This window comes from Chiloscyllium plagiosum, chromosome 11 (genome assembly GCF_004010195.1).
Source record: "Chiloscyllium plagiosum isolate BGI_BamShark_2017 chromosome 11, ASM401019v2, whole genome shotgun sequence".
NCBI lineage: Eukaryota > Metazoa > Chordata > Chondrichthyes > Orectolobiformes > Hemiscylliidae > Chiloscyllium > Chiloscyllium plagiosum.
This window is the reverse complement of record NC_057720.1, coordinates 39,491,342-39,519,051: the sequence shown is the minus strand read 5'-3', so window position 1 is coordinate 39,519,051 and position 27,710 is coordinate 39,491,342. Positions and strand designations below refer to the sequence as shown.

At 40.5% G+C, this 27,710-nt stretch overlaps 1 protein-coding gene across 3 annotated transcripts in view; it reads left to right on the top strand.

Moving 5' to 3' along the window:
* The window catches only part of LOC122554316 (phosphatidylinositol 3-kinase regulatory subunit alpha-like), a 475,560-nt gene that overhangs the window by 305,116 nt on the left and 142,734 nt on the right, over positions 1-27,710 (top strand). For all 3 annotated transcript variants that reach the window (XM_043699150.1, XM_043699147.1, XM_043699146.1), the window contains exon 5: positions 13,403-13,534. In XM_043699150.1, the coding sequence (XP_043555085.1) occupies positions 13,403-13,534 (132 nt within the window). The remainder of the gene's footprint in view (positions 1-13,402; positions 13,535-27,710) is intronic.

Below are 27,710 nucleotides of genomic sequence, written 5' to 3'. Positions count from 1 at the left end.
TTTACAAAATTATGAGGGGCATGGATAGGGTAAATAGGCAAAGTCTTTTCCCTGGGGTCCGGGAGTCCAGAACTAGAGAGCATAGGTTTAGGGTGAGAGGGGAAAGATATTAAAGAGACCTAAGGGGCAACTTTTTCACGCAGAGGATGGTATGTGTATGGAATGAGCTGCCAGAAGAAGTTGTGGAAGCTGGTATAATTGCAACATTTAAGAGGCATTTGGATGGGTATATGAATAGGAAGGGTTTGGAGGGATATGGGCCTGGTGCTGGCAGGTGGGACTAGATTGGGTTGGGATATCTGGTCGGCATGGACGGGTTGGACCGAAGGGTCTGTTTCCATGCTGGACATCTCTATGACTCTATGATAACATCTTTCCAACAGGAAGGAGACCAGAATTGCACGCAATATTCCAACAGTGGCCTAACCAATGTCCTGTGCAGCCACAACATGACCTCCCAACTCTTGTACTCAATACTTTGACCAATAAAGGAAAGCATACCAAACGCCTTCTTCATTATCCTATCTACCTGCGACTCCACTTTCAAGGAGCTCTGAAGCTGCACTCCACAGTCTCTTTGTTCAGCAACACTCTCCAGGACCTCCATGGGCCAGGTTCTGGCAGGTGGAACTAGCAGGTGGTTGGGATGGGCGTGTTGGACCGAAGGATCTGTTTCAATGCTGTACATCTCTATGACTCTATGTTTTGCTGTACTGCAAAAATCAGACATCACAAGACACCAAGTTATAGTCCAACATGTTTATTTGAAATTGCAAGCTTTCGGAGTACAAGGGAGGTGATGAAGGGGTTACTCTCTGAAAGCTTGTGATTTCAAATAATCTTATTGGCCTATAACTTGGTACCATGAGACTTCTGACACTTTTCCTTATTTGAATCATTAATGTTGCATCATTAATGAATTATTAACATTCGAATGTGTTGGCATCCATGTTGGATGTACTTAGCAAGTAGTAACTCATTAAAGTGGAAACAGTGCTACTAGAGCTGTAACTCATGCCAAATGTCAGAAGGCACATGACACCAGGTTCTCGTCCAACAGGTTTATTTGAAATCACAAGCTTCTAGAGCACTGCTCCTTTATCACTTCCCTTGTGCTCCGAAAGCTTACAATTTCAAATAAACCTGTTGGACTATAACCTGGTGTTGTGTGATTTTGTCTACCCCAGTCCAATACTGGCACCTCCACACCATGACTGATTAAAAATAACACAATGAGATAACCACCCACACTAAGGCTGTGATTTGTCATTCTGATTTGCAGATTGGGTTATTCGAAATAATGAGGAGTTGTGGAGTTGATGATTAGTCTTGTCTTAACTTTTCAGAAAAGCTCAAAATCTTTCCCCATTATTAGAAACTGAAGTTTTCAAAATGGCTGTCGGGATAGTATTGACTGACAGTCATAGGAGAGATATGTAAACAGGATATTCCACACAGAAAGAAAGACTTGCATTTGTACAGTGGTTTTCACAACCACCATCTCAAAGTACTTCACAGCTAATGAAGTGCTTTTATTGAAGTGTCGTTTATACTGTCATGGAGGAGATACAGTGCCAGTGTGAGCACAGAAACAGGAGTATGACAATGAACAGATCATCATCTGTTTTTGTGACGTTAATTGTTGAGCAGGATTTCTGGGGTTCTCTAATCTTTTTAAAAATAATGCTATATTCTCTGTTAGTTACGCCCAAACCACGCAGACCCTCAATTTACTGTCTCACTTGAAAGATGCAGCTATCCCTCACTGGAGTATCAAGTTTTTTTTTTAACTTTGTGTCCAGTCCTGGAGTGGGACTTGAACCCAAAATATTCTAACTGAGTGGTGAGAGTGCTATGAACCGAGCCTACAGCCAAAATCCCAATAAGTACTTTATCGGGTATTCTCATGCCCATGTTTAACCTGAAGCCAGGAGACTTTGTGGGGTCTGGAGTCAACGTTGAGTGCTCCATCCCACTGTATACCATTATTCCTTCACCTCTGCTGGGTCTGTCCTGTCGGTCTCCCATCCAAGTCATAACCAGGTTTGAATCTGCTTTGTTTGCAATATCAGGTAGGATTTTCTCAGTGTGGCTGCAAGTGAATTGCATACTCCCTGTCTGGAGGGGGCAGTGAGCTGTATGATGGTGAGAGGGTTGGAAATGGGGTTCGAGGTGGAGAACAAGAGACACTGAGTGAAAGTGAGAGAACTTTCTATGAAGCTGAAGGGAAAGCTGTGAAAGATGTGAGCTTAGGACACTCACTAGTTTATCATTGCTCCATTTGGATCTTACTGATAGAAGTCTGAAAAATTACATGGAAAGGAATTCAACAGGGAAGAAAACAAGCCATAGTAAAAAAAGGTCAAATTGAAAACAGTTTATTTTCACTTGAATTGAGCAAGTTTTATGCAGAGAGTTCATTTGTGGAACTGTCGTATTAATTTGTATGACTCAGTAAACAACATCCAGTTTAGAAGCTTAGCTCAGCTTTAAGATATCTTTTGAAAATAACAATAGGCAGGTGACCTACTTACAAACTCCTGCAACTAAGACATGTGAAAACATACCTTAGGCTTTCAATATAACTCCTACTCCTTTAAAACAATATCTGGTCAAAAGGATGATTTGTTTTCTTGCACATTGAAACATTTTTGAGTTCCTTTTGTTGTGGATGAAACAATAAGATGTTGATCAAGTAAATCTTGAAAAAGATTTGCCATGACTACAGAAATGTTGTTGACTCTTAATTGCCCTCTGAAATAGCCTGGCAAGCTTTCAAAGCTAAAAAGTCTCAAAAACAAGAGAACTGGCCAGTTCACCTGGCATTGATGAAGAACCCGAAAGCAACAAAGGCAAACTCATCCATGTCAACCCCGTAAGAATCCTCATTACTAATATCTGGGAGCTAGTACCAAAGATGGGAGAGCTATCTCACTGACCAACTACCTGACATAGTAATTCTTATGGAATCATTCCTTACACAGGCAGTCCCAGACACCACTATCACCAATCCTACAAATATCCTGCTTCATCAGCAGGACAGAGCTAACAGAGACAGTGGTACACAGTCAAGAAACAGTTGCCCTGGGAGTCTTTAACATTGACTGCGGACCCTAAGAAATCTCTCCCAGGGCAAACATGGGTAAGGAAAGCTCCTGCTGATTACCATGTACGGCTCCACTGGGCTGACAAAACTGTGATCCTCCATATCGAGCAGTATTTGGACATAGCATTGAGGGTGCCCAAGAAAGAGAATGTACACCAACAAGAGTGGCTCGGCAGCAGTACTACTAACTGAGCTGGTCAAGTCCAAAAGGACATAGCTGCGAGACTGGGTCAGCGGCAGGTGGTGAGGAAAAAACATACGTGACCTCATCCTTACCAATCTGCCAGCTGCAGGTACATCTGACAATATCAGTAAGAGTGGCTATTGCACAGTCCTTGTGGAGACAAAAATTTGCCTTCACATTGAGAATAGCCTCCATCTTGTGCTCAACCATATCACCTCCTAAATGAGACAGATTTCGAAAAGATCTACCAACTCAAGACTGGGCATCTGTGAGGCACTGTGAGCCATCAACAATGGCAGAATTATATTTCAGCATAATCTGTTTTTCAGCATAATGCACTACTCTACCATTACCATCAAGTGAGTGAGATGATTATGGGAGTGCAAGAGGACATGACAGGAGGAGCATCAGACGTACCTCACATGAGGTGAAGCTATAAAACCAGACAAATTGGTAACAAACAGCCTAAGCAGCAAGTGAGAGACAGTGCTAAGTGATTCCACAAAGAATAGATCAAATCTAAGCTCTGCAGTCCTACCACATCCAGTCATGAATAGTGGTGTGGACAATTAAACAACTCCAATGGAGGAGTAAGCACAACAAAATATCCCCATTCTCCATGATGGGGGAGCCCAGCATATCAGTGCAAAAGATAAGACTGAAGCATTTGTATCAATCTTCAGCCAAAAGTGCTAAGTAAATGATCTTTCTCTGCTTCCTGGAGAAAATGCCAGCATCGAAGATGCCAGACTTGGGACAACTTGTTTCACTCCACATGGCATTAAAAAGCACCAGGAAGCACTGGATACTACAAAGCTATGGGACCTGACAAGGTTCTCACAATAATCCTGAAGACATATGCTTCCAAGTTTGCCTTGCCCTTAGCCTAGCTGTTCCAGTACAGATACAACACTAGTATCTTCCTGATAATGTGGAATATTGCCCAGATATGTCTTGTACCTAAAAGCAGAGAAGTCCAACCTAGCCAGTTACTACACCATCAGTCTACTTTTGAATGTGAGTGAGGTGATTAGAGGGATCACCAACAGTGCTATTAAGCAGCATCTGCTTGACAAGAACCTGTTCACTGGAGTTCAATTTGGATTACACCAGAGCCATCAACCCCAACCTAATTACGGCCGTGAACTGAATTCCAAAGGCAAGGTGAGAGCGACTGTCATGGATAACAAGGTGCTATTTGACTGAGCTTAGCACTAAGAAGCTGTGGACAAACTGGAATCAAAATGAATTAAGGACAGTGAGTGAACCAGGGAAGTAGGAGGTCCCACAACAGTGCTTGGAAAAAGGTAAGCACTGCTGGCTAGGAGAAGGGAAGCCCTGGGACCACTTCAAAACCTCTCTTCAATGCCAAAATGGTGACAAAGTGCTGCAAGGGACCTCAGGGTGGAGGGTGGACTCCTCCAGAAGAGTGCTAACAGCCTTTCTCAAGCACTGTGGCTCCCGGATGCTGCCAGATAATTCAGTCATTCGTGTCAGTCCAAACCTTAGTGGGGAGGGGGAGGGGGGCGGGTCCATTCAGCATGCTGATATATTCCTGACACGGTGGGATTTTTTTTGGCAAAGTTGTTGAGCTGGGGTAAATGAATATAAATTGGGATTTAATTGGTTTCATTGCCCTGTCTGCTAATATCTATGGTATCAGCAGTCTGCTCTTATGGTTGCTTTTTGCTTTGCAAGCTACTTAAAATTGGGGTAGCATTGGGGAGCTGTCCCAACTGGATTTGCCAACACTTTCTAAAACCCATTTTCACAGGACTGGGGAATTGCCGCTCTCTATATCTATGTTCAGTAACCCAAACTAGGACAACTACCTGATGAAAAAACAGTGCTTTGAAAGCTACTCCCTCCAAATAAACTTGTTGGACTATAACCTGGTGTTGTGTGATTTTTAACTTTGTACACCCAGTCCAACACCTGCATCTCCACATCATAAGCAAGGCATGACTTGATATAATGTAACCATTTCCTTTACTCAGCCCTGCACAGAGTCTCTGAAAAGCACTCATTGCTCCAATTTAACATGTTTTCTATTACCATTCCAAGTATCTTGCTCCTTCCAGGAATTGCCTACTTGATGTTAATTGGTCATAAATGTAGCGCAGGTTTGTCTGACACCAAGAACTGGATTGGTATTGTCCAATTACATTTACTAAGACCTATTTATGCCAATGTGTCACCTGTCCTTTCAAAACAATGTACAGTTCAGATTTTCATCCTGGACATTTTTGGAGTTTTATTGATTTTTCAGATATGTTTGTAGAAAAAATAGAAAATCCTAAACCAAATCAAGAATGAGTCATACAGAAGTAATGTCTTGAGGCATTGTTTGACCTCTTGTATTTGGATGCACGGTGAACATTTTGAGCATGATTGATTGCTATTGAGTGTATTTAAATAAAATGTCTGCCTCGCTTTTGCTCCTGTTGACCAAGATTTCAAGAATGTGTTCAATCAGATTTTGCTGGAAAAATAATGTGTTTCATGTTAGAGAAGTATAACTTTCGCATGTGATAGTGTAAGATGGATATTTAGAAATAATGACAAGGTAAGAAAGCCATTAACAGATACCCATACATCAAAACCCATGTGCATGTGTTAAATGGTTTATCATTGTTTTCTGACTCAAATGAGATTGTAACTTTTAAGTCACTTCTACATATTCATTACTTGCATAACTTAACCAGTAAATTCAGTATTATGTTGCTTGCTATCACAGAATCCCCTCTTTAAGTGAAACTGCTGCGCTCAGTTACCAGAGTGGTCTGCCCCTTAAGTTAGAGATGTCCCTACTTCTTACTCACTCACAGCAACACAACTTCACTCCAGCCCCTTTGTCATGTGTTTAAATTGAAATAGGTTAATTGACATGTACTCATGTGAGTACAGTAAAACAAATTACAAATCGCCACTTACAGCGCCATCTTAGGTACAAAAGTACCATGGTACAGAATCTTAGGAATGTGTGTTAGATTGGAAAGCAGGCACCAGGTCCTAACCTTAATTCTAACTTCTTGTATTCCTTCTTGTTGGGATACAGAGTGAAATTATCAAGGGCACACAAATAGTTCTTTATTTTGCTGCTTTGTTTTCCCTGAACATCCCTTAATGGCAATTCTATTCTGAATGCCTTTATAGAAAAGCTCTGTGTTAATATGGTCTCTGTATGTAAGGAGGATTTGTTTGTATTGGAGGCAGTTCAGAGGACGATAATTGCTAGGATGGTTGTAAAGTGAGGAAAGGTTTTTGCCTATAAAGTTGGACCTATGACAGCGGACTTTAGAAGCATGAAAGATGATCTTATTGAAGCATAATATAGAAGATTCTGAGGGAGCTTGTCATGCTAGATGCTATGGCGATGTTCTCCATCATGGGGAGTCTAGAACTAGGCGAGGGGGACATAGCTTCAGCACAAGGGGTCATCTAACTAAGACAGAGATTAGGCATTTCCTCTCTTAAAGGGTTCTGAATTCTTTATGCTCAAGAGCTGTAGAGACTGAGTCATTGAATATAGTCAAGATCTACATAGACAGATTATTGAATTACTGGAATGTCTAGATATATAAGAAAGAGGCAGGAACATGGAGTTGAGGGCAAGATCAGATCAACTTTAATGAGTGTCAGAGCAGGCCCGAGGAACTAGATGGCCTATTCCTCCACTTATTTATTTTGCTCATAATTGTGAGCCTGACCAGTTCTGCCAGGTAAAAAGATGGTCAAACTTGACTGTGATCCAATGGGGGTTGATTAGCTCAGTTGGCTGGATGGCTGGTACTGTTACCTTCTTGGCTGTTCTGATCTTTTGAAACTGGGATTTACCAGGAATTACCAGCAATTCACATGAAGTGTAAAACATCTGAATTCCAACAGTGAATAGGTGAGCAGTAATCAAATAAGACAGGTTCACCGGTAAGCAACTCAGTAATGTTCTAGATCCCAGTACAGCTGTAAGCAATGCCACTGGATATCTGCGAGCATTATAAGGACATAATATTCCATTCATAATTTCAAAAAGAATCTCCAGCAGAGATAGCAGTTCTATAGTTCACAGTTAAGCAGGTAGCTGATACAGTATATTCATATGCTCTGTGTTACCAACACACACTGAAACAAAAGTGTTCTCATTGGAAAGGTGTATTCATTACTGTTCAGTGTAGTTTAGCATCGTAATTACAAAGGAGGAACAGAAAAACATACTTTTTCAGTATTCTGAGTATGTTCTTCAAGTCCGTTGTACACTCTGAATACAAATAAATCTGCATAAACAGACATCAGAAGAAGAAACTCTATGAATTGATATTATTTTGATTTTGCAAGATGATGCAAAATGGATAATAGAGGATAGGCAGTCTGTATTGTAAGTGGAAAGCCAATTTGACATTATTACTTTTATACTGGCACAAAGCTGGAGCTCTGTGTCGTCCATGAAAAATCAATTTAAGCAAATTTCATTCAGTTACTTTTTCATGCTCTGTGTGCCAAGACTCACCAGTTAACCTTTGGATTTGTTTTTATCATGGGATACCACAAGAGTGTTGGATGGGAAATGAGAAAATAAACCATGGATAGCAGTATGCGGTATGTATTGATAGACGAGATATGAATTAAAAAGTAATTGTAGGATGGAGAAGACAAAAAAAGCAACAATTAATCCATGAGTGATGGAATAAGATATTAAGGGATGTTGAGGAAGATGTTCCAATCTTGCATGACCAGGATTGACTGTTCCTTTCTCAATTTGATTCAAAAATGATATTGCTGCCCTCGCAATACTAATACATTATTGGAGTGCACTAGGTATCAGTTATGTAGATCTCTGCTGCAGGTTTGGATTTAGATTGTATTTTTGGGAACAGATTGGGAACAAAATGGCTATAGTGTTGATTTTGACTTATTGGTAATTCTGTATATTGCAGTGTACATCTCACAAGGATGAAATTTATTTACACAAGGTCAACCTGCTCTAAGTAATTTTATAATGACCACAACACAGTCTGAATCCAGCTCAAGTTTCAGAGGGATATGACCGAAATAATGTTTTGCCTTCAGACGTCTAGGGCAAACTTTAAAAATCGGACAGTGAGAGTGCGGCCCTGACATTCCATATTGATGCCATTATTTTTCTGCAGTACCTTTTTTAGGACACTAGTGGAATGCTAAAAGAAACATAAGGGCTGATTGCTTTCCATCCAAACAAGATGAAGAATGATTAGAGGATAGTGTCAGGGACAGAGCCTTCCAAAGGTAGGTGTACCTGCTACAAGGGCTTAGTCAGCACTCAGTGACAGGATTTTCCCAGCGTCCAGGAGATGGGCATGCCAGACAAATTCAAGTCAGCCACATTAAGTTTGCTCACCAATGTGGTTCCATTGGCATCAGGGCATTTTCCCAGTGGCAGAACTGGATGTGGAGAAGCTGTGCCCATTTCAAGGAGGTGGCCAATGAATTACTATGATACAAAGTCTAATTAAAGTTTAATAAGGTGCAGCTGGTTAAATGGAAGTAGCTGCCGGGTTGCAAGTAAGCTCCAGGCTGAATGGTCCAAAGAGACTACCATGAGAAGAAAAGGCAGTCTCACATCCTCATCGATTTCCCTGGAGGGGCATTCCTTCCAACATTCAACCCTAGGATTTTACTTATGAGTATTTCAAAGCAATCTACCTGGCCCAACTTCTGAAGTCTGCAGTGTCTTTCTGCAGCTCCCACCTCGCCTGGGCACCCTGCTGAGGTTTCAGAGCCACTGGCCTTCAGATTAGGCCATCAGCAGTAACAGTAGCTCACTCATTTTCCTGAATGAGATAGGAGGCCCACAGGCAGTAAGGGAGCATTCTGCAGGTGGGAAAGACAACCCAGTTGCCAGCAAGTTCAACTCAGAACTTGTTATTGTGATGTTGGAGAATCAAAGTATATATAAAATTTATGTCAGTGTTTCAATGGCAACCTGGATTAACTAAACATGAATGACAGGTCATTGTGCCAGGCTATCGATCTAAATGAGTTTTGTTCTTTTCTGTGTTTCCTAATGCACTGATGTGTTTCCGGTGTCCACTTTGGAATATTAACAATGCTCTCAAAATGCATTGGACATCAAGATAAAAGGCACAATTATCCTCCAGTTGGAATTGGCATCAAGTTCTAATTCACAAGGCTATAGCCAACCTTAAAAAAAAAGCTTCGAAAGAAAGACTTACATTACCTGGGTACCTTATCAAATCTCAATTTTTTTCAATTAAATGATTCCTTTGAGGCTGACGTTTACACTTTTGACAGATTTTCACCAGTAATCATATTCATTTGGGGAAAGCAATATTATTATAGTTGAATTGTTTAGTAAGATCAGGTCAACACTTAGGTACATGTTCTATTGAAAACCATGCAGTTCACTAGAAAGTGTAAGGAAGAGCCTGACAGAGACGTGACATACTCAGGTCCCAGTTCATCTTGTGCTGGCCTCAGCAAAATGTAACGCCTTCCGCACATACTCAGTAACTACTATTCCAGACAAGTTATAGTCAACCCTTTGCTGCACAGGCAGAGGGTTTTTGAGTGGAGCAGTAATTGTAAGGTAGCAAGGAGAAAAAGGAGCCTAGGCTTGATGTTAAGTTTAAATAAAATTGTCATAGTAATACAGGGAGCCACATTCCACTCCGAGGTACACACATGCCAACCGGACTGCTGATGCAAGTTGGTGCATTCACTTTCAGTTTCTCGAGCCATGTCCTGACTTCCCAGTTCCACACAGCGGCTGGAGAAATTAGAGGCAATGTTGATACCCTGATTGGAACCAGATGGATTTTATTGACTATGAGATTCTTGATTGGAGTAGTTAACCTGGGCCAATCAGGGAGCCTGGGCTGACAGATATAAACAGAGGACTTTCACTGTGTCTCACACCTGCACACACACACACCATGGGTTCTGGGGATAAAATAAGCACTACCGCACTTAGGTGGTAGTGTAAAAGAGAAAAAAGAAAAAAAAAATACACACAGGAATGTAATTTAAAAAAATAAAAAATAAAAGAGGACATCTGCTGGGGATAAAATAAGCACTACCGCACTTAGGTGGTAGTGTGGGGGTTAAAGGGGAAAAACAAAACAAAAAAAAAAACAACTGGGAGGAACCGGAAGGTGGGTAGGGGCGGGGGCTTGCTGGGTCTATATAAAAAAAAAAATAAACAGAGGACTTCTCACACCTGCACACACACACCATGGGTGCTGGGGAAAAAAATAAGCACTACCGCACTTAGGTGGTAGTGTGGGGGTTAAAAAAAGAAAAAGAAAGAAAAATAAATAAATAAATAAACAAAGGACTGCACTGGTCACTCGGGTGTTTTCCTATCTTCCTGGTGGTGGAAATTGAATAAAGATTCGTGCACTTTGTGTCTTTCACTGTGTCTCACACCTGCGCACACACACACCATGGGTGCTGGGGATAAAATAAGCACTACCGCACTTAGGCGGTAGTGTGGGGGTTAAAAAGAAGAAAAATAGAAAAAAAACAAAAACAAAATAAACAGAGGACTGAACGGTAGGGTTTGGGGCCTGGCTTTGCCACTCTTCTCCCTTGTAAAATTGCTATTTCTCTGTATACAGCTGTTAATGTTTTGTAAACTGTGTATTTTTAATAAAATTAAAAAAAAGAGGATTCAGTGTCTCCTCACTTCAGGGATTGACCGCAGCCAGTGTATACAGTGCACATGTAAATAAAGGGTGACTTGGTCATGGGAACCTGGCCTCCATGCAGTCAGCAGGGAGTATTCTACTTTTTCCACCATGTGACATACGTTATTTATTGGGTTTTTGTGTAGGTCAGATTACATTCCATTCAGTACCTATATCGAAGAAAATTATTGAGAATTAATAATTCATCTCCACTTTGCTGAATAAATTGAAGTTTTAAGAGTTTTATCAGTTAGTTGAATACAGGTGAGAGAGATATAGTCTCGTTTCAATTTGCTTTATCTTATAGATAATGTTATATGGGTCTGCTTAATTTAATTTATAATGAATAGTGCAAGAAGCAAACTAATCTACACACAGAGCAGTATATAAACCCTCAACAATTATTCCAATATCAAAGCTGATAACTTAAAAATAGGAGAAAGTGAGGACTCCAGATGCTGGAGATTAGAGTCAAGGTGTGGTGCTGGAAAAACACAGCACGTCAGGCAACATCTGAGGAGCAGGTGAATCGAGATTTCGGGCATAAGCCCTGAAGGGCTTATGCCCGAAACGTCGATTCTTCTGTTCCTCGGATGCTGCCTGCCCTGCTGTGCTTTTCCAGCACCACACTCCTGAACTTAAAAAAAAAGTCCATATTCCTACACAAGCAATCTTGAAGATGTTGAAGCTCTTGCACTTGAACATGGTGATCACCTTCAAACATTTTCTAGAATCTGAAGTGATTCGTAGATTGGGAGGGAGCAACAGTCACCTCAGTATGAATGTGAGAGAGAGAAAGAACAGGAAGCTGTGGATCTGTAAACCATACATCAATAGTAGGAACAATGCAAGACTTCATTAGTATAAAGGATGTGATATATGGAAACATTTGGATAATAATATTTTGATTGGGCACAGTCATCATGGATTTGTGAATGAGAAATCAAGTTTGACAAAGTTGTTGAAGTTTTTTGAAATTGTCATTGTTCTTGAATTTTCAGAAGGCTTTTGATAAAGTACCCCAGAGGAAGTTGGTTAGCAAAGTTAAAGCACATGGTAAAGCAGGTGATTTGCTGACATGAACTAAGGATTGACAAAGGCAGAAACAGAATAGGACAGAATATGATTCTTGGGTTGGCAGGTTGTGTCTAACAGGGGTACTACAAGAATCAGTATGTTCCCCCCATTGTACATAATATATATCAATGATTTGTATGTGGGGACCAAATTTAATATTTCCAAATTTGCAGACGATATAAAGTTAAATGGGAATCTAAGTTGTGAAGAGACATGAGGCATACGATTAAAGGATGTAAAGGTGAACAGGCTTAATGAATGGGCTAGAACATGACAAAGGATTATAACATGTAAAAATATGAGGTCATCCATCTGTTTTGATAGAAGAACCAAGATGTGCAGTGGATTTCTTACATGATAAGAGGTAGGATGGTAAGAAGTAGTTTTACAAAAAGAAGTAGGTGTTCTTGTCGATATGACACTGAATGCTTGCATTTACGTGCAGCAAGCTATTAGGAAGGCTAATGGAATGGTGGTCTTTATTGTAGGAGGATTTGAGTACAAGACTAAAAAGTTTTGATAATGTGCTATTGCACACTTATGACATTCAAAAACTTGTTTTACTAGCACCTTACATCAAATGCTCTTCTCTGGAATGTGCTCTTAGAACCTTGTAACTTTGTTCCTTTTTAGCCTGCCACTGGGGATGGTTAATATGTGACATGTTGCTTTCCATGCTTTCCGGTTTTTTTTTTGTTTGACTTTTTCATCTCAAAGAATCTGTCGTTTTGCCCTCCTTCCCTTTTGTCTTCCAATTCATTTATCCCTATCAACCCTTTGATCGATACCTTGTGGATTTTTAACGATGTGACTATGACTGCTATTCGTGCCAATTATCTTAAAGCTAGTATTCTGCTCAAGTTGAAATGATAGAATACAGATTTTCATTCCTGCCTCAAGGGAACCTTTTTTTTGCTTTTAACCACTTGTGCTCCAAATAGAGACTTGATCAAGAACAGCAGAAACAAATCAAGTAACTATTGGAAATGAATCCATTTCTCTGATAAAAAGTGTTCATGTGATTGCATTTCTGAACCATTTTTGTGTATTTAGTTCTAGTGAGGGAACCAAAATTTCTCCCGTTATGAATGAATAACAATACCTTGTGTAAATTGTTCTTTCAAAGAGATGACCTGACAAGAAGTGGAACTGGCAGATTCAAGTACCTGACAGTTCTGATGTAATAAGTCATGACTACATTTTAACTTGGAGGATGAGAAAACTAATATAATTTTACCCCAACTCAGGCAATCAAAATTATAACAGCAGTCAAAACTACGTGGTCAACAATATATATACAGTAAGAAATGAAATATGCTAATAAAGTTTCTAACCCTGTTCCTTATGTTGCAGATATAGCAGCTGCTGATATCGAACAATATGACATCCACATCATTGCAGATGCACTGAAGCATTACTTAAGAGGCTTGCCTTCACCTGTGATTCCACCAGCTATTTACAGTGAGCTCGTCTACACTGCCCAAGGTAAAATACTGCAGATTTGAAGATTTATACTATTTCTTAATTAAGAATGCATTATATATTGCACATCGCTTGATAAATTTAAAAATGCTTTTGTGCTCTGTTTTTGGAAATATTTAACCATTTTTCTTGTCTTTTTAAAAGTTAAATCAGAAAATCAGTGTTTCACAATGTTGACATACTGAGCTTTGTCTCAAAAATGTGAGCATGTAATATATTAAAGTTTAGAATATTTGATTTTTTTTCTGTAACTTTGTTTAGCAAAAAATGTTATATCCCTACTCTTCACCTGACCTTTCAAACTAACCATGTCTTCCAGTATTGGACTAAAGTATTTTGTTTTTTACTGGATATGCTACCTAAATCAAGATAGTCTTGAACACACATTGTTTTAGCAAATAAAGATCAAGTTTGTCTGCTAATCCCAGCATTGTCTCCGATGTTATAAAACAATGTAGATATTGTGAATAAATATGCTACCCTGAATTTTACTGAACTATTTAGATCAGGAGGTTTTTGGGATTATTCCCTGTTCGGAGTTGTTATTTAGTTGGGGAAGAATTTGAGAAACTACAGTTCGCCTTGACAATACCTTGTCTCAGCAAGAGTTAATTTTACTCAATGATAATTCAACGAATATGTATATCTGTAAAATGTGATGTAAGAGCAGAATTAGTCATACCCATTCATACTCATGCAAAATGGACACAAGAGATAAATATTTCAGTAAGACACATTAGAATTTCTGGTGCTGTGGAACTCTACATCAGTGTGTAGTCAGGAGCTAATAGAAGTGGGGAAAAATAATTGAAAACAAAATTGGCAGTAGTGTCAACTTAGAATAGCTGCATAATCTTGTTTGTCCTTAAAACTATATGGTTCCACTAAAAAGGAGACACTATTGATACGAATAGTCAAGTGGTTGATAAATACACCAGTGTTTAAAAAAAAATGATGACCAATGGAAAACAACAAAAAGTAACTGTGCAATGGCTACCTATTTGCAACTGGCTGGATGCAACTAGGTGCTGTTTTCAGTACTAACGTTCACAGTCAGTCACTGATTAAAATCAAATATAATCACATTACAGATAGTAACAATTTACATATTTTAGTGAATAAATTTCAATGTGTAAGATTTATTTAGCATTCCAATCCAATGTCCAAACTGTTAATGTATGGTATTAATATTTTTCTGGTCTTAAACCAAAGTCTGGGCTAATCATCTGAGAGCTGACATGCAGCACCTCAATCTTCATAAAATATTACTGAAGTAATAAAGCTATCAATCAACTCCTGAGGATATTACGGAGAGTGTATGTGTAATCGGAGCAGGTCAAAATGTTCAACATTGATCCAAAAAAAAATCATTATCAAGTCTGACTTAATAAAACTAAGAGGCCAGTTTTGTACAAGTTGAAAAAGGTTTCCACAATTTGAATGGGTATTAGAACTCCAACAAATAGCACTGTTGAAAGTTCAGCTCTCCACATTGGAAGGGAGTACTCGAAGGGGATTCAGCACAAAGCTAGAGGAACTATTTGCTGCGATTTCTTTCAGCCAACGATTGAAGATATATTGTGTGATCAGATCAAGTGCCAACCCACTGTCCATATGTAGCACAAACAAATCATGTCATCTCTGGACAAAGTACAGCGAACATTCCAAAATGTTCTGACATTAAGAGTTGATAAAAATTAAGTAAGCTTCACATTGTGTTTCAATTGAAGTTATAATAGTCCTAAATGATTCAACTGGGGTTTATTCATGAGCTTTAAGTTTAGACGTGCCTTTCCCTTTAATTGTCTGATTATATTCAAATGCACAAATTATGGCTGAAATTCTGTTAGGCCAAAGGCGCTCTTACCCACTAATCCGAGAACCAGTGGGAATCCACTTAATTTCCAGGGGGATGGCTGAAGAGGGCTGAAGGAATCAAGTGCCTTGCAGGCACTTATGTGGCCACTGTTGGGCCTTCCCTCTGACTATGGTACTAGTGGCAGAGGTCTTGCTGCTAGCAGGAGCAGTGGCACCCACCAGAGGATAGGCCCAAGGTCAAATCCAACTGCTGCAAAGGTATGTAATAACATCTCTGAACAGGTAGGTTAGAAAATATCTCCAGAATTGCTGAGGGACCCCAGATGGAAAGGTGAGTGAAGATGGGATGGGAGTCTCAGATTGAGAATCATGGGAGCAGAAGGGACAGAGAGTCGAAGTCAAGAACAGAAATTGATTTAACTGGCGAGGGAGTTACACCAAAAACCAAACCTTGCACCAGACCACAGTGTCATGTCCCTTGATTGGATACTGACAGGAGTGGAACCTCCCCCACTCCCCCATCCAGGAAGTTGCTGGAAAATCTTTTGCTAAATGGCCACCGAGACACCATGAAAGCAATGCAGTACCCATTTAACCTTTCAGCCATTCGTAAACTGTGGTGGGCTTGGGGATGATGGGTGTCACATGGCTCATTATTGAATCTCATTGACATCTCACCAGCAGCTGCTAGGAATCCAGGGTCTGCCCCACTCAGCCTGCTGACCTAAACAGCATTGTTCACTGCCACCACCGGGAAAAAAAATGAGCTCTTCCCACCATTAAATCCAACCCTTTGTTTCTGTGAGGTGTTCTCATTTTCTCTATTCCATCATCCCTATCTGGGATATATAATTGAAGCCAAGAGATCAAAGCAGTTTGATTTCAAGGAAGCAACATGTATGGTAGCATATCTGATACGTAGCAGTTTACTGGAAAAGTGTATCCATAATTGATACTATAAGTGTATATCATAGAATACCAGTGATTAAATAAGATGACCTTTTTAATATCGTCAGGTTGTGCAAAGCAACAAAAAGGAGATGTAGATTTAGTTATCATTCACTCTGTATAAATTTTGCAAATGACTTAGATTCATGATGGAGCTAATCTCCAATTTCAAAAGGGCTAATTTTTACTGTTATTCTGCTTCAGTTCATGTAATACTCTAAAGAGCAACTTTACTTATTGGAAAGTAATTTATTGGCGCTGAGAAAGAAATGGTCAAGTCCTTTTTTTTGCTTCGGTAGATTCATGGTCGTATTTGTGGAAGATGGTTGTGCTTAACATAGCTGGCAATATTTCCACATATCGGAAGGGAAACAAGAAACTAAATCACAGTAATGTTCTTGAACAGAAGGGGCCATTCGACCCATCTAATCTGTGCCAAATCTCCAAATGACCATCATGAGATTTTGGATGATTATTTGAACAGAAAAAAATGTCTCAAATGCATCAAATGAACCTACTTCCAACACACTTCCAGGTGTGCATTCTAGACCCAAACCACAGTTGTTGAAAGATTTTTATTCCCACATTAATTTTGCTTCTTTTGCAAATCATTTTAAATCTGTGCCCTCTCATTCTTGATTTGTTTATGAACAGAAACAATTTCTCCCTATCTACTCTGTTCAGTCCCCTCAAGATTTTGAAAATTTCTGTCAAATCTTCTCTTAGCTTTCGTCTCTCAAGAATACCAGACTTAACCTCTCCAATTTACTATCTAACTGGTTGCTCATATTTGGATCTTTCATTGTGAAGCATTCACATCTTTCCTACAGTGTGACACTCAGAACTGTGCATAATTCTCCAGGTGAAGTCTAAGAAGCATTTAAACAAGTTCACCATGACCTCCTTGCACTTATACTCTAATACCCTATTAATAAAGCCCAGGAGATTGCATGCTTTATTAACTGAACTCTCCATCCATCCTGTTGCATTCGATGATCTATGCATGTATACAGATGCACATCCAGGCCCCTCAGTTTTTGCATATCTTTAGCATAGCACCCTTTACTTTGTATTGTCTGTTTTTCTTGCCAATATGCATCAACTCACACTTCTCGACATTGAACTTCAGCTGCCACATTTCTGTCTATTCCATCAACTTGTCTGTCCTTTTTGTTTTCTACAATGCCCGTCTCATAGTTTACAGTGCTTCCAGGTTTTGTATCATCTACACACTGAGATTGTCTTCTGCACACCAAGATCTATATCATTAATATCTATCCATCGACCATTAGTCTCTGTTTCCTGTCACTGAAGACAAATTTGTATCCATGTTACTACTATACTTTTCATTCCAAGTGTGACAATTTGTTTCACAAGTCTGTTGTCTGGCACTGTATCATAAGTGTTCGAGAGGTCCATGTGAACAACATCAACTGCTTTACCTTAATCTATTCTTTCTGTTACCTCCTTAGAAAACTCCAGCAATTTAGTTGACTGAGATTTCACCTTGCGGAATCTGTACTGACTCTTGGGAATCAACCCACCTTTTTCCACCTTCTCTTTCTTTCTCACGCATTTGCACGCCCGCACACGCAGTCATATATAGAAATAGTTTATTGGTGGAGGTAGAAAAACTGGAAAGCCAGTTCAATTGTCTTTATTTCTTGGTTCCAACATTGAGGTGATCCTTAAAATGAAACAAAGAACTGCAGATGGTGGAGATTTGAAACAAAAACCGAAATTGCTGGAAAAAACTGAACAGATTGGGCAGCATCTGTTGGAAGAAAGCAGCGTTAATTTTTTGAGGCAGGTCACTTTTCAACAGAAATTGTGGAATTCATGTTGTCTAAGCCTTTTTGACTGCAGGTCTATGCTTTTTAAGAGTACAATGACCTGAACTGAAGTGCTCACTCCAGAAATACACCACCGATCATCTGTACAATGTCAGGATATTTCATCTATATTCTACAGATGTTCCTGAGTAACTAATGAAGAGCCACTGGACTTGAAATGTTAACTGTGCTTTCTTCTCATAGATCCTATCAGACCTGTTGAGTTTCACCAGCAATTTCTATTTTGGTTTTGAGATGATCCTTCTTCGGCAAACAGACTCCTTGCTGTTCAGATATCTTTCTCTGGAGGATTCCATTCGTTTCGAATGGAATTACAAACTGACTGATTTTAGGTTGGGAAAAGTTCTTCACATTTCTCTTCCTCTCTCTCTCTCTCTCTCTCTCTCTCTCTCTCTGTGTCTATAACTTGTTTCCAGCTCCAAGCTACTCAGCCATTTAGGAATTAATCCCTTAGCTGTTGACAAGCAAATATTTTCTGTCATTGATCTGTCAACTGGTGACAGTTAGCGATCAGCTTCTTGATGCCAATAAGGAGCTGCCTCCATACACACCCTCGGCTCCAGATGGCCTACAATCTGAACTTCAATTTTTTTTTGAATTAAAATTAGAATCCCTACTGTGTGGAAACAGGCCCTTCGGCCCAACAAGTCCACACCAACCCTCCGAAGAATGTCCCACCCAGACCCATTCCCCCGCATTTACTGCTGACTCATGCACCTAACCTATACATCCCTGAACACTATAGGCAATTTAGCACTGCCAATTCACCTACCTGCACATCTTATTGCATTTTCAAATAGTTGTAATACTATTGGTTCAATACTATTGGTATCAAATTTATTGCTTTCAGAACAGAAGCATTGGATTTTAAAGCAGTACTTTCTCATTTCCATCCCCCAGTTTTCAAAAATGCAAAAATGAAAAAGCTTAGTACTTAAGTCTGCTCCACCAAGATATAAGTCTCTTAACATGAGTGTGCACAGTCGACAACATCCTGCATTTGGGGAAGCCAGCCTTACGGCTGCTTGATTTGGAGATGCTGGCGTTGGACTGGGTGTACAAAGTTAAAAATTACACAACCCACGGCTGCTTGTTTGTTTCGATTTGATTGATCTAAGACTGATCTCCCGTCACCTTCTGCTCCACAGAGTTTTTCCTCACAAGCTAGTGTCCTTACATTGTGGAATTCTACTGTACATATGTGCTTTTTGAAAGTAGAGTGACCTAAACTAACTGCAGAAATATGCCACCAATTATCTGTACAATGTCGGTATATTTCATTCTGACTTGTAATCCTATGTTATCCAGATGCTCCTGAGTAACTGATTTGTCTTATTAATAGCTGCCTCACACTGACCAGATGCTGTCAGTAAAGTATAATATAGCAGGACATTAAGTTCTGTCTTTCAGAAAGAACCATGGTTATCGACTCCCAGTAAGATTTACTTTGCAGGATTTTCTATTTGAAGCAAGTAATGAAATTATGAAATAATATCCCCTCTGAGAAAGGCAATTTGGATTTATATAGCTATTACAGCAGTAAACCAGTAGTGCAACTCCTCAGAACAAGACTTTTTCCCCAGATTTTGGAAGAAAAGAAATTTGTCAGCTAACGAGTAAAAGTAACTTTATCCAGTGTTCTCTAATCTACCATTGATCATATTTGTGCATTCATAATGACTTCATAGCTAAGTGCAAATTTGAGGACTATTGTCTATTGTGAACAACTGAAGAACTAGCTGAAAAATAACATGGAGGATGCTGTGTATTCTAATGGTGGAAGAGGACAGACAGTCCGTCCTGAGCAATACCTCATGCCACAATGTATTAGTCTGGACCATATGCAAACAAACAAGTTAACAGCAAGAGTAGGCCTTTTGGAACCTCTGGCAAATCTGTCATTTAATACTTTCATGGCTGATCTGATGGTGGCCATATTCTAGTTTATCTCCCGAGAACCATTGACCTGCTTAAAAATATTCAATGTCTGCCACTACCACTCTCTGAAGATAAGAATTCCAAAGGGCCACACCCTCTCAGAGGAAAAGCCCTCCTTATCTCTGTCTTAAATGTGAGATCCTTGATTTTTAAACTGTGTCTCCGAGTTTTTCCCACAAGAGGAAACATTGTTGCAGCAACCACCCTGTTAAGTCCCCTCAGGATCTTATCTTCCTTAATAATATCACCTCTCATGCTTCTAAATTCCAATGGCTTTCGGCCCAGCCTGTACAAACTTTCCATGTAATGCACCAATCACCTCATCCCAATCATCTGCCAAGTAAAACTTCTCTGAACTGTTTCTAATGTATCTGCAATCTTTTTCAAATAAGGAGTGCAAAACTATACACAGTACTTCAGATGTGGGCTCAGAAATGTAAAGGCAGTAGGAGTATACTTAAGAGGGAAATCAGGAGGGCTAAAAGGGGCATGAGATAGCTTTGGCAGGTAGGGTTAAGGAGAATCCAAAGAGATTTCATAAATACATTAAGGAACAAAAGGTTAAACTAGGGAGCGAATAGGGCCCCTCAAAGATCAGCAAGCAAGCCTATGTGTGGAACTGCAAGAGATAGGGGAGATACTAAACGAGTATTTTGCATCAGTGTTTACCTTGGAAAAGGACATGGAAGATATGGAATATAGGGAAATAGATGGTGACATCTTGAAAAATTTCCATATTGCAGAGGTGGAGGTGCTGGATGTCATAAAATGCATAAAAGTAGATAAATCCCCGAGACCTGTTCAGGTGTAGCCTAGAACTCTGGGAAGCTAGGGAAGGTATTGCTGGATGCCTTGCTGAGATATTTGTATCATCGATAGTCACAGGTGAGGTGCCGGAAGACTGGAGGTTGGCTAACGTGGTGCCACTATTTAAAAAGGTGGTAAGCAAAAGCCAGGGAACTATAGACCTGTGAGCCTGACATTGGTAGTGGGCAAGTTGTTGGAGGGAATCCTGAGGGGCAGGAGTTACATGCATTTGGAAAGGCAAGGACTGATTAGGGATAGTCAGCATGACTTTGTGATTGGGAAATCATGCCTCACAAACTTGATTGAGTTCTCTGAAGAAGTAACGGAGACAATTGATGAGGGCAGAATGGAATACGTGACACATATGGACTTCAGTAAGACGTTTGACAAGGTTCCTCATGTTAGACTGGTTAGCAAAGTTAGACCTCATGGAATTATGGGAGAACTAGCCATTTGGATCCAGAACTGGCTCAAAGGTGGAAGACCAAGGGTGGTGGTGAGGGTTGCCTTTCAGACTGGAGGCTTGTGACCAATGGTGTGCCACAAGGATTGGTGCTGGGTCCACTGCTTTTTCTCATTTCTGTAAATGATTTAGATGTTAACATAGGAGGTATAGTTAGTAAGATTGCAGAGGTACAGTCGATAGCAAAGAAGGTTATGTCAGATTACAATGGGATCTTGATCAGATGGGCCAATGGGCTGAGGAGTGGCAGTTTAATTTAGATAAATGTGAGGTGCTGCATTTTTGGAAAGGTAAACTAGAGCAGGACTTAGACACTTAATGGTAAGTAAGTTTCTGGGAGTGTTGCTCAACAAAGAGACCTTGGAGTGCAGGTTCATGGTTCCTTGAAAGTTGAGTCACAGGTAGAAAGGATAAAGGGGAAGGCATTTGGTATGCTTTCCTTTATTGGTCAGCGCATTGTGTATCGGAGTTGGTTAGGCCACTTCTGGAATATTTTGTGTAATTCTGGTCTCCCACCTCTCGGAAATATGTTGTGAAACTTGAAAGGGTTCAGAAAAGCTTTAGGAAGAGATTGAAGACTGGGGCTGTATTCTCTTGAAGTGTCGGAGGCGGAGGGGTGAATTTCTAGAGGTTTATAAAATCATGACTGGCATAGATAGGCTAAATACACAAGGTCTTTTCCCTGGTGTGGAGGAGTCCAGAACTAGAGGGATAGGTTTAAGGTGAAAGGGGAAAGACTTAAAAGGGGTAACTTTTTCACGCAGACAGTGGTGCATGTATAGAATGAGCTGCCAGAGGAAGTGGTGGAGGCTGGTACAATTACAACATTTAAAAGGCATCTGGATGGGTATATGAATAGGAAGGGTTTAGAGGGATATAGGCCAATTGCTGGCAAATGGGACTAGATTAGGTTAGGATATCTGGTCAGCATGGATGAGTTGGTTTGAAGGGTCTGTTTCTATGCTGTGCATCTCTATGACTCTAACTGCTTTAGACCACTGTCAAAAATGGTCCCTAGTTTTATATCCCATATGATTCATGTATCAGGACACGCGTATCACTCTACACCTCAGAGTTTTGCAATCTTTTCCCATTTAAACAAAATGTAGCTTTCCTGTGGTGGACCATTTATCATATTCGGCCAACTGAAAAATAATCCATTTATGCCCACCTCTAGCTTCTTTCTAGTCAACCAATCCTCTCACCTCGAAATAACCAAGTTAATATGTTATTTTGAGACAAAAATAGCTGCAGGTACTGGAATACAGGATAGACAAGCAGGAGGATGGAAGAACACAGCAAGTCAGGGAGCGTCAGGAGGTGGAGAAGCCAACTTTTCGCATGTATTATACCTGACAACACAAGTTATTATTTTTGCATAATAATTTTCTGATAATGTAAGTATAACACATCCACCTGGATCCCTTTATCTTTGTTGCATGCTATTTCCTCAAAGAACGTTAAGCAAACATGATTTCCCTTTCACAAAATGTTTTGCATGTTGATTCTGCCTAATTGCATTAAGATTTTATGAGTGCCTCCTGTAACCTTCCCGCTGTAGCCACCTTGGAGCTGGTTATTAATGAACTATTTTAGAGGAGTAGAAAAAATAGTCTAATTGTTTTGAAGAATGGTGAAATTGAGCTCAGAACTTACAAAAAGTTCCGGAGTCCTGAGGTCATGATGCAGTTGTATAAGACTCTGGTGCGGCCGCATCTGGAGTATTGTGTGCAGTTTTGGTCGCCATACTATAGGAAGGATGTGGAGGCACTGGAACGGGTGCAGAGGAGGTTTACCAGGATGTTGCCTGGTATGGAAGGAAGATCGTATGAGGAAAGACTGAGACACTTGGGGCTGTTTTCATTAGAGAAAAGAAGGTTTAGGGGTGACTTGATTGAGGTGTACAAGATGATTAGGGGGTTAGATAGGGTTGACAGTGTGAACCTTTTCCCGCGTATGGAGTCGGGTATTACAAGGGGGCATAGCTTTAAATTAAGGGGGGGTAGATATAGGACTGAAGTTAGGGGTAGGTTCTTCACTCAGCGAGTCGTAAGTTCATGGAATGCCCTGCCAGTAGCAGTGGTGGAATCTCCCTCTTTATGGGCATTTAAGCGGGCAATCGATAGGTATATGGAGGATAGTGGGTTAGTATAGGTTAGGTGGGCTTGGATCGGCGCAACATCGAGGGCCAAAGGGCCTGTACTGCGCTGTATTCTTCTATGTTCTATGTTCTAAAAATGCTAGAATCATAAATATCACATCAAACCAGTAACTGAGACCATATTTGGGATGGATGTCAGCTCCATTGACAACTTTGCACAACATTTGTCTTAAGTGCTCACCTCATGTATTTTAGGGCATATTGCTGGGATATCTTCCTGGTAATTGCAGCTGTAGGTTCTGTTTGGTTTTAACTAACTTTACATGGCAAGTGGACTTTGTTCATAAAGTGCAGGAACTCATAACACTCAATGTCTCTGAATGAGGAGTCAGAAATGAAACTAACAGTGAACAATGCAACTCTAGCAGCAGGCGATCAGTTTCTATGCTCGAATACACATCTGCTCTTGTCTGATATTGCTGTAGCATTTTGACATAAATTATAGTGAGTTCCATTAACCTACCTGTGAGTGGACAACAATATTTGTTCCTTTGATAATGTGTTCTTCTGATTCCAAATGAAATCGGGCCAATTACTTAAAGTAAGCAAACAAGTTAAGATATCAATTGTTATTGTACTTGTAACAGTGGGACCTGTTGAGATTGAACTTGTGGTAGGTGATGCCAGAATGGGAGAGAAAGAAATGTCCAACATGACCTGTCCTTTTTGAAACTGTTAGATCCTGTTTCCTAAGATAATAGATATATTGCTGATCCTTATTACCTGAGGCTGCTGCTTCATTTCAGAAACAATCTAAGTGCTCCACATGGAAAATCCTGGTTTAATGATTAATCAGAAGATTGAACTTCCAATATTCAGCCAGAATCTGTAATAAAAGAATTTTCACTTTTTCTAACTTTCTAATTCTGAAGGTGCACCAATTGAGAAGCTACAAAGACTTTTTGTATCCACCATAATTGTGTAGTAATTAAGTGATTTCTGAGGAGCATATCCCCAGATGCTCAAGGAGAGGGTGGCATTATTTGTAATCAAAATAGTTTTATTTTTGCTGCATTTGTTGCTGTAGTTCTATGTGGCTTATTGCCAATGTCACACTTTTCCACTGAGCCTAGATTTCGATTTTTATACTATTTGCTCTTTTGAACTAAAGTAGAAGTTGTGCTTGCATTGATTAACTAAATTTTTACTCAGTAATTGATTGAGTGACAAATCTTGATAATTCCAGGTTGCCGTTTAATTCAGAAATGTTGTGATAAGTGTGTGTCTGAATTACTTGACTCGTAACTACAGAACTTGTTTTGTGTTGGCTGAGGCAAGCAAATACATTCTCAATTTTTGTTTACCCTTGACATGTGTTCGAAAATGCATGTGGTGATCCCAGCCCTATTTCCAGTATAGCTGTTCTTTACCAGTAGAAGAAAGAGAGAGGGCTGTCATTCCTACAGACACAAAACCCAAACTCAGCAGGCCCATTTGAACACAGTGCTCAATTCAAACAGATCCCTTTCTTGGTTGTTGTAAGGACCTTAACCCCAGTATGGGAGTCATAAATTGATACAGCAGACAGAAATGCAATTGAAAGATGGATAGGGTCTGTACAACTATTATGATCAGATTTTTTTTAAAAGCATCACTCGATAAGTTTCAATAAAACAGTCTGAAGCTGAGAGTTAGAACAAAACACCTCTGCTGGTCTGCTCTGATTGATAGGCTTAGGTAAGAAAAACAGAAGCATCTAGTCATACAGATTTCCAAAAGATGTTTGCTGACATTACCCAGGGGCTATTACTTTTATATCAGCCTGAATGCTGAGCTGAGTTTCAAAGGCTACAATTTTCTCAGCAGGGGTCTGAGTTCTTAGTTTAATTAACAGTATGAAGATGCTTTGAAAGGATTAGCTATCTTTGGGGTGGCTCTGAATAAAAGTCTGTTTGTTCTTCTAAAAGATTAGTCACATGATATTTCAATTAATTTCATTAATGGGTGCTCTTTTTCTCTATCAGGTGATTGATAATGAGAACTATGTTATAATGTTAGAATTTTTTGTTCCATTTCTATATTTCTCCTGAGGCTTGTTCATGAGGAGTGTTGAGTAAGTGACTCAGACAGTGGCATGATCTTAAGGAACCATGGTGGGGGGGGGGTGGCGGGTGCAGGGTGGATGAGAATATATGAGTTGACATTGAATCAACATGCACAATATGTGGGCCATCATAAATGGGTGTGAGGGTTGAGGGTTAGAGGGTTAACCATTTTTCAAACAACTGGTCAAAGTATCTGAGAATCAAGACAGGCTTTCTAATCAGCTCACCTTGGCACCCACCCTCCCCCATAGCTGCCCATATACCATTTCTGGAGCTGATGAAACATTTTCTGAGTCATCCTAACTTGAGTTAAATTATTTCTTGTCACACGTATTATGTTACAAAATACAGTGGAAAGTGTTGTGTAGTGTCTCCACTCTCCGGCGCCACCTTATATCACAGAAAAATAAACCAAAACATAGAATTTAAAGGCAGAAAATGAAAAAATAAAGGAAGCGGCCAACTTTACAGTCCTTCTTGTTAAGTGGCATGCCATGGATCATGGGACTGGTGGCTGGGTATCAGTCTCCTTCACTGTGCCCCTGCCACAGGACAGAAAACCGCCACTCTTGGTGCCATCTCAGCTGCACTGACACCCTCACCACTGAGCACTCACTGGACCTCACCAATGCATCTGGTACCGAACTAGCCCAAACTCAACTCCGTCCCTCCACAAGTTTGCTTTGGGCCTACCTCACCGCTGCTGATGCCACCAAGACTTGTACTGGGCCCAAACTCACTTCCGCTGCTGCTTCCACGATTCTGCACTGGAAGCAGATGCCACCGAAAACCCAAACCTGCTTCCACCACTGCTGCCACGAGTCCATGCAACTGAGTCTACTCGAGTCTGAGCTGCTGGGTCTACTCGAGTCTGAGCTGCTGGGTCTACTCGAGTCTGAGCTGCTGGGCCTACTCGAGTCTGAGCTGCTGGGTCTACTCGAGTCTGCGCTGCTGGGCCTACTCGAGTCTGCGCTGCTGGGCCTACTCGAGTCTGCGCTGCTGGGCCTACTCGAGTTTGGGCTGCTGGTCCTACCTGGGTCTGAGCTGCTGGTCCTACCTGGATCTGAGCTGCTGGTCCTGCTTGAGTCTGAGCTGCTGGTCTTGCTTGAGTCTGAGCTGCTGGTCCTACTCTAGTCTAAGTTGTTGGGCCTACTTGAGTCCACACTCCTGAGTCTACTTGAGTCTGAGCTACTGGTCCTACTCAAGTCTGCACTGCTGGGGTTATTTGAGTCTGCGCTGCTGGGCCTATTCGAGTCTGTGCTGCTGGGCTTACTCGAGTCTGCGCTGCTGGGTGTACGCGAGTCTGTGCTACTAGGCCTACTCGAATCTGTGCTGCTGGGCCTACTCGGGTCTGAGCTGCTGGGCTTATGCGAGTCTGTGCTGCTGGGCTTACGTGAGATGGCGCTGCTGGGCCTACTCGAGTCTGTGCTGCTTTCTACTCAAGTCTGTGCTGCTGGGCCTACTCGAGTCTGTGCTGCTTTCTACTCAAGTCTGTGCTGCTGGGCCTACTCGAGTCTGTGCTGCTGGGCCTACTCGAATCTGTGCTGTTGGGCCTACTTTAGTCTGTGCTGCTGGGCCTACTCGAATCTGTGCTGTTGGGCCTACTTTAGTCTGTGCTGCTGGGCCTACTCAAATCTGTGCTGCTGGGGGCTACCCATAGCCGCTGATGTCAACGCCACGACCAAGCTCCTCTTCAAGAGGTAAATAAAGTAAAATCGAAGAGAGACAAAAGGAGAGAGAAAGAAAAACAGAAGAAACAAAAAGAAAAGCAGACAAAACAGACAAGCCCCTGACTCAGAAGCCCTACTCTACTGTTGTCTGACCCATAATGTCAATACCTCTTTGCGTTAATGCATAATGCATTTTTGGAGTTTTATTTTTATTGCATTATTGTCTGTGCTGAGGATAATTTCTCTGTGTAATGTGTTGCATGTGCATATTTAATTATAACAAGTCTGACACTCCATTATCTTTCCACATAAAAGTATGTCAGTCATACATATTCCAGTTAAAACTATAAGTAACTAAGCTGTAAAACTGATCAGATTGTTTCCCCATCTATGGCACGTCACCAAAAAAATTACAGTCATTTATTTTGTTCACCAAAAATGGTCATTTGTTGTTCGCTTAGAATGCTTTGTTTAAA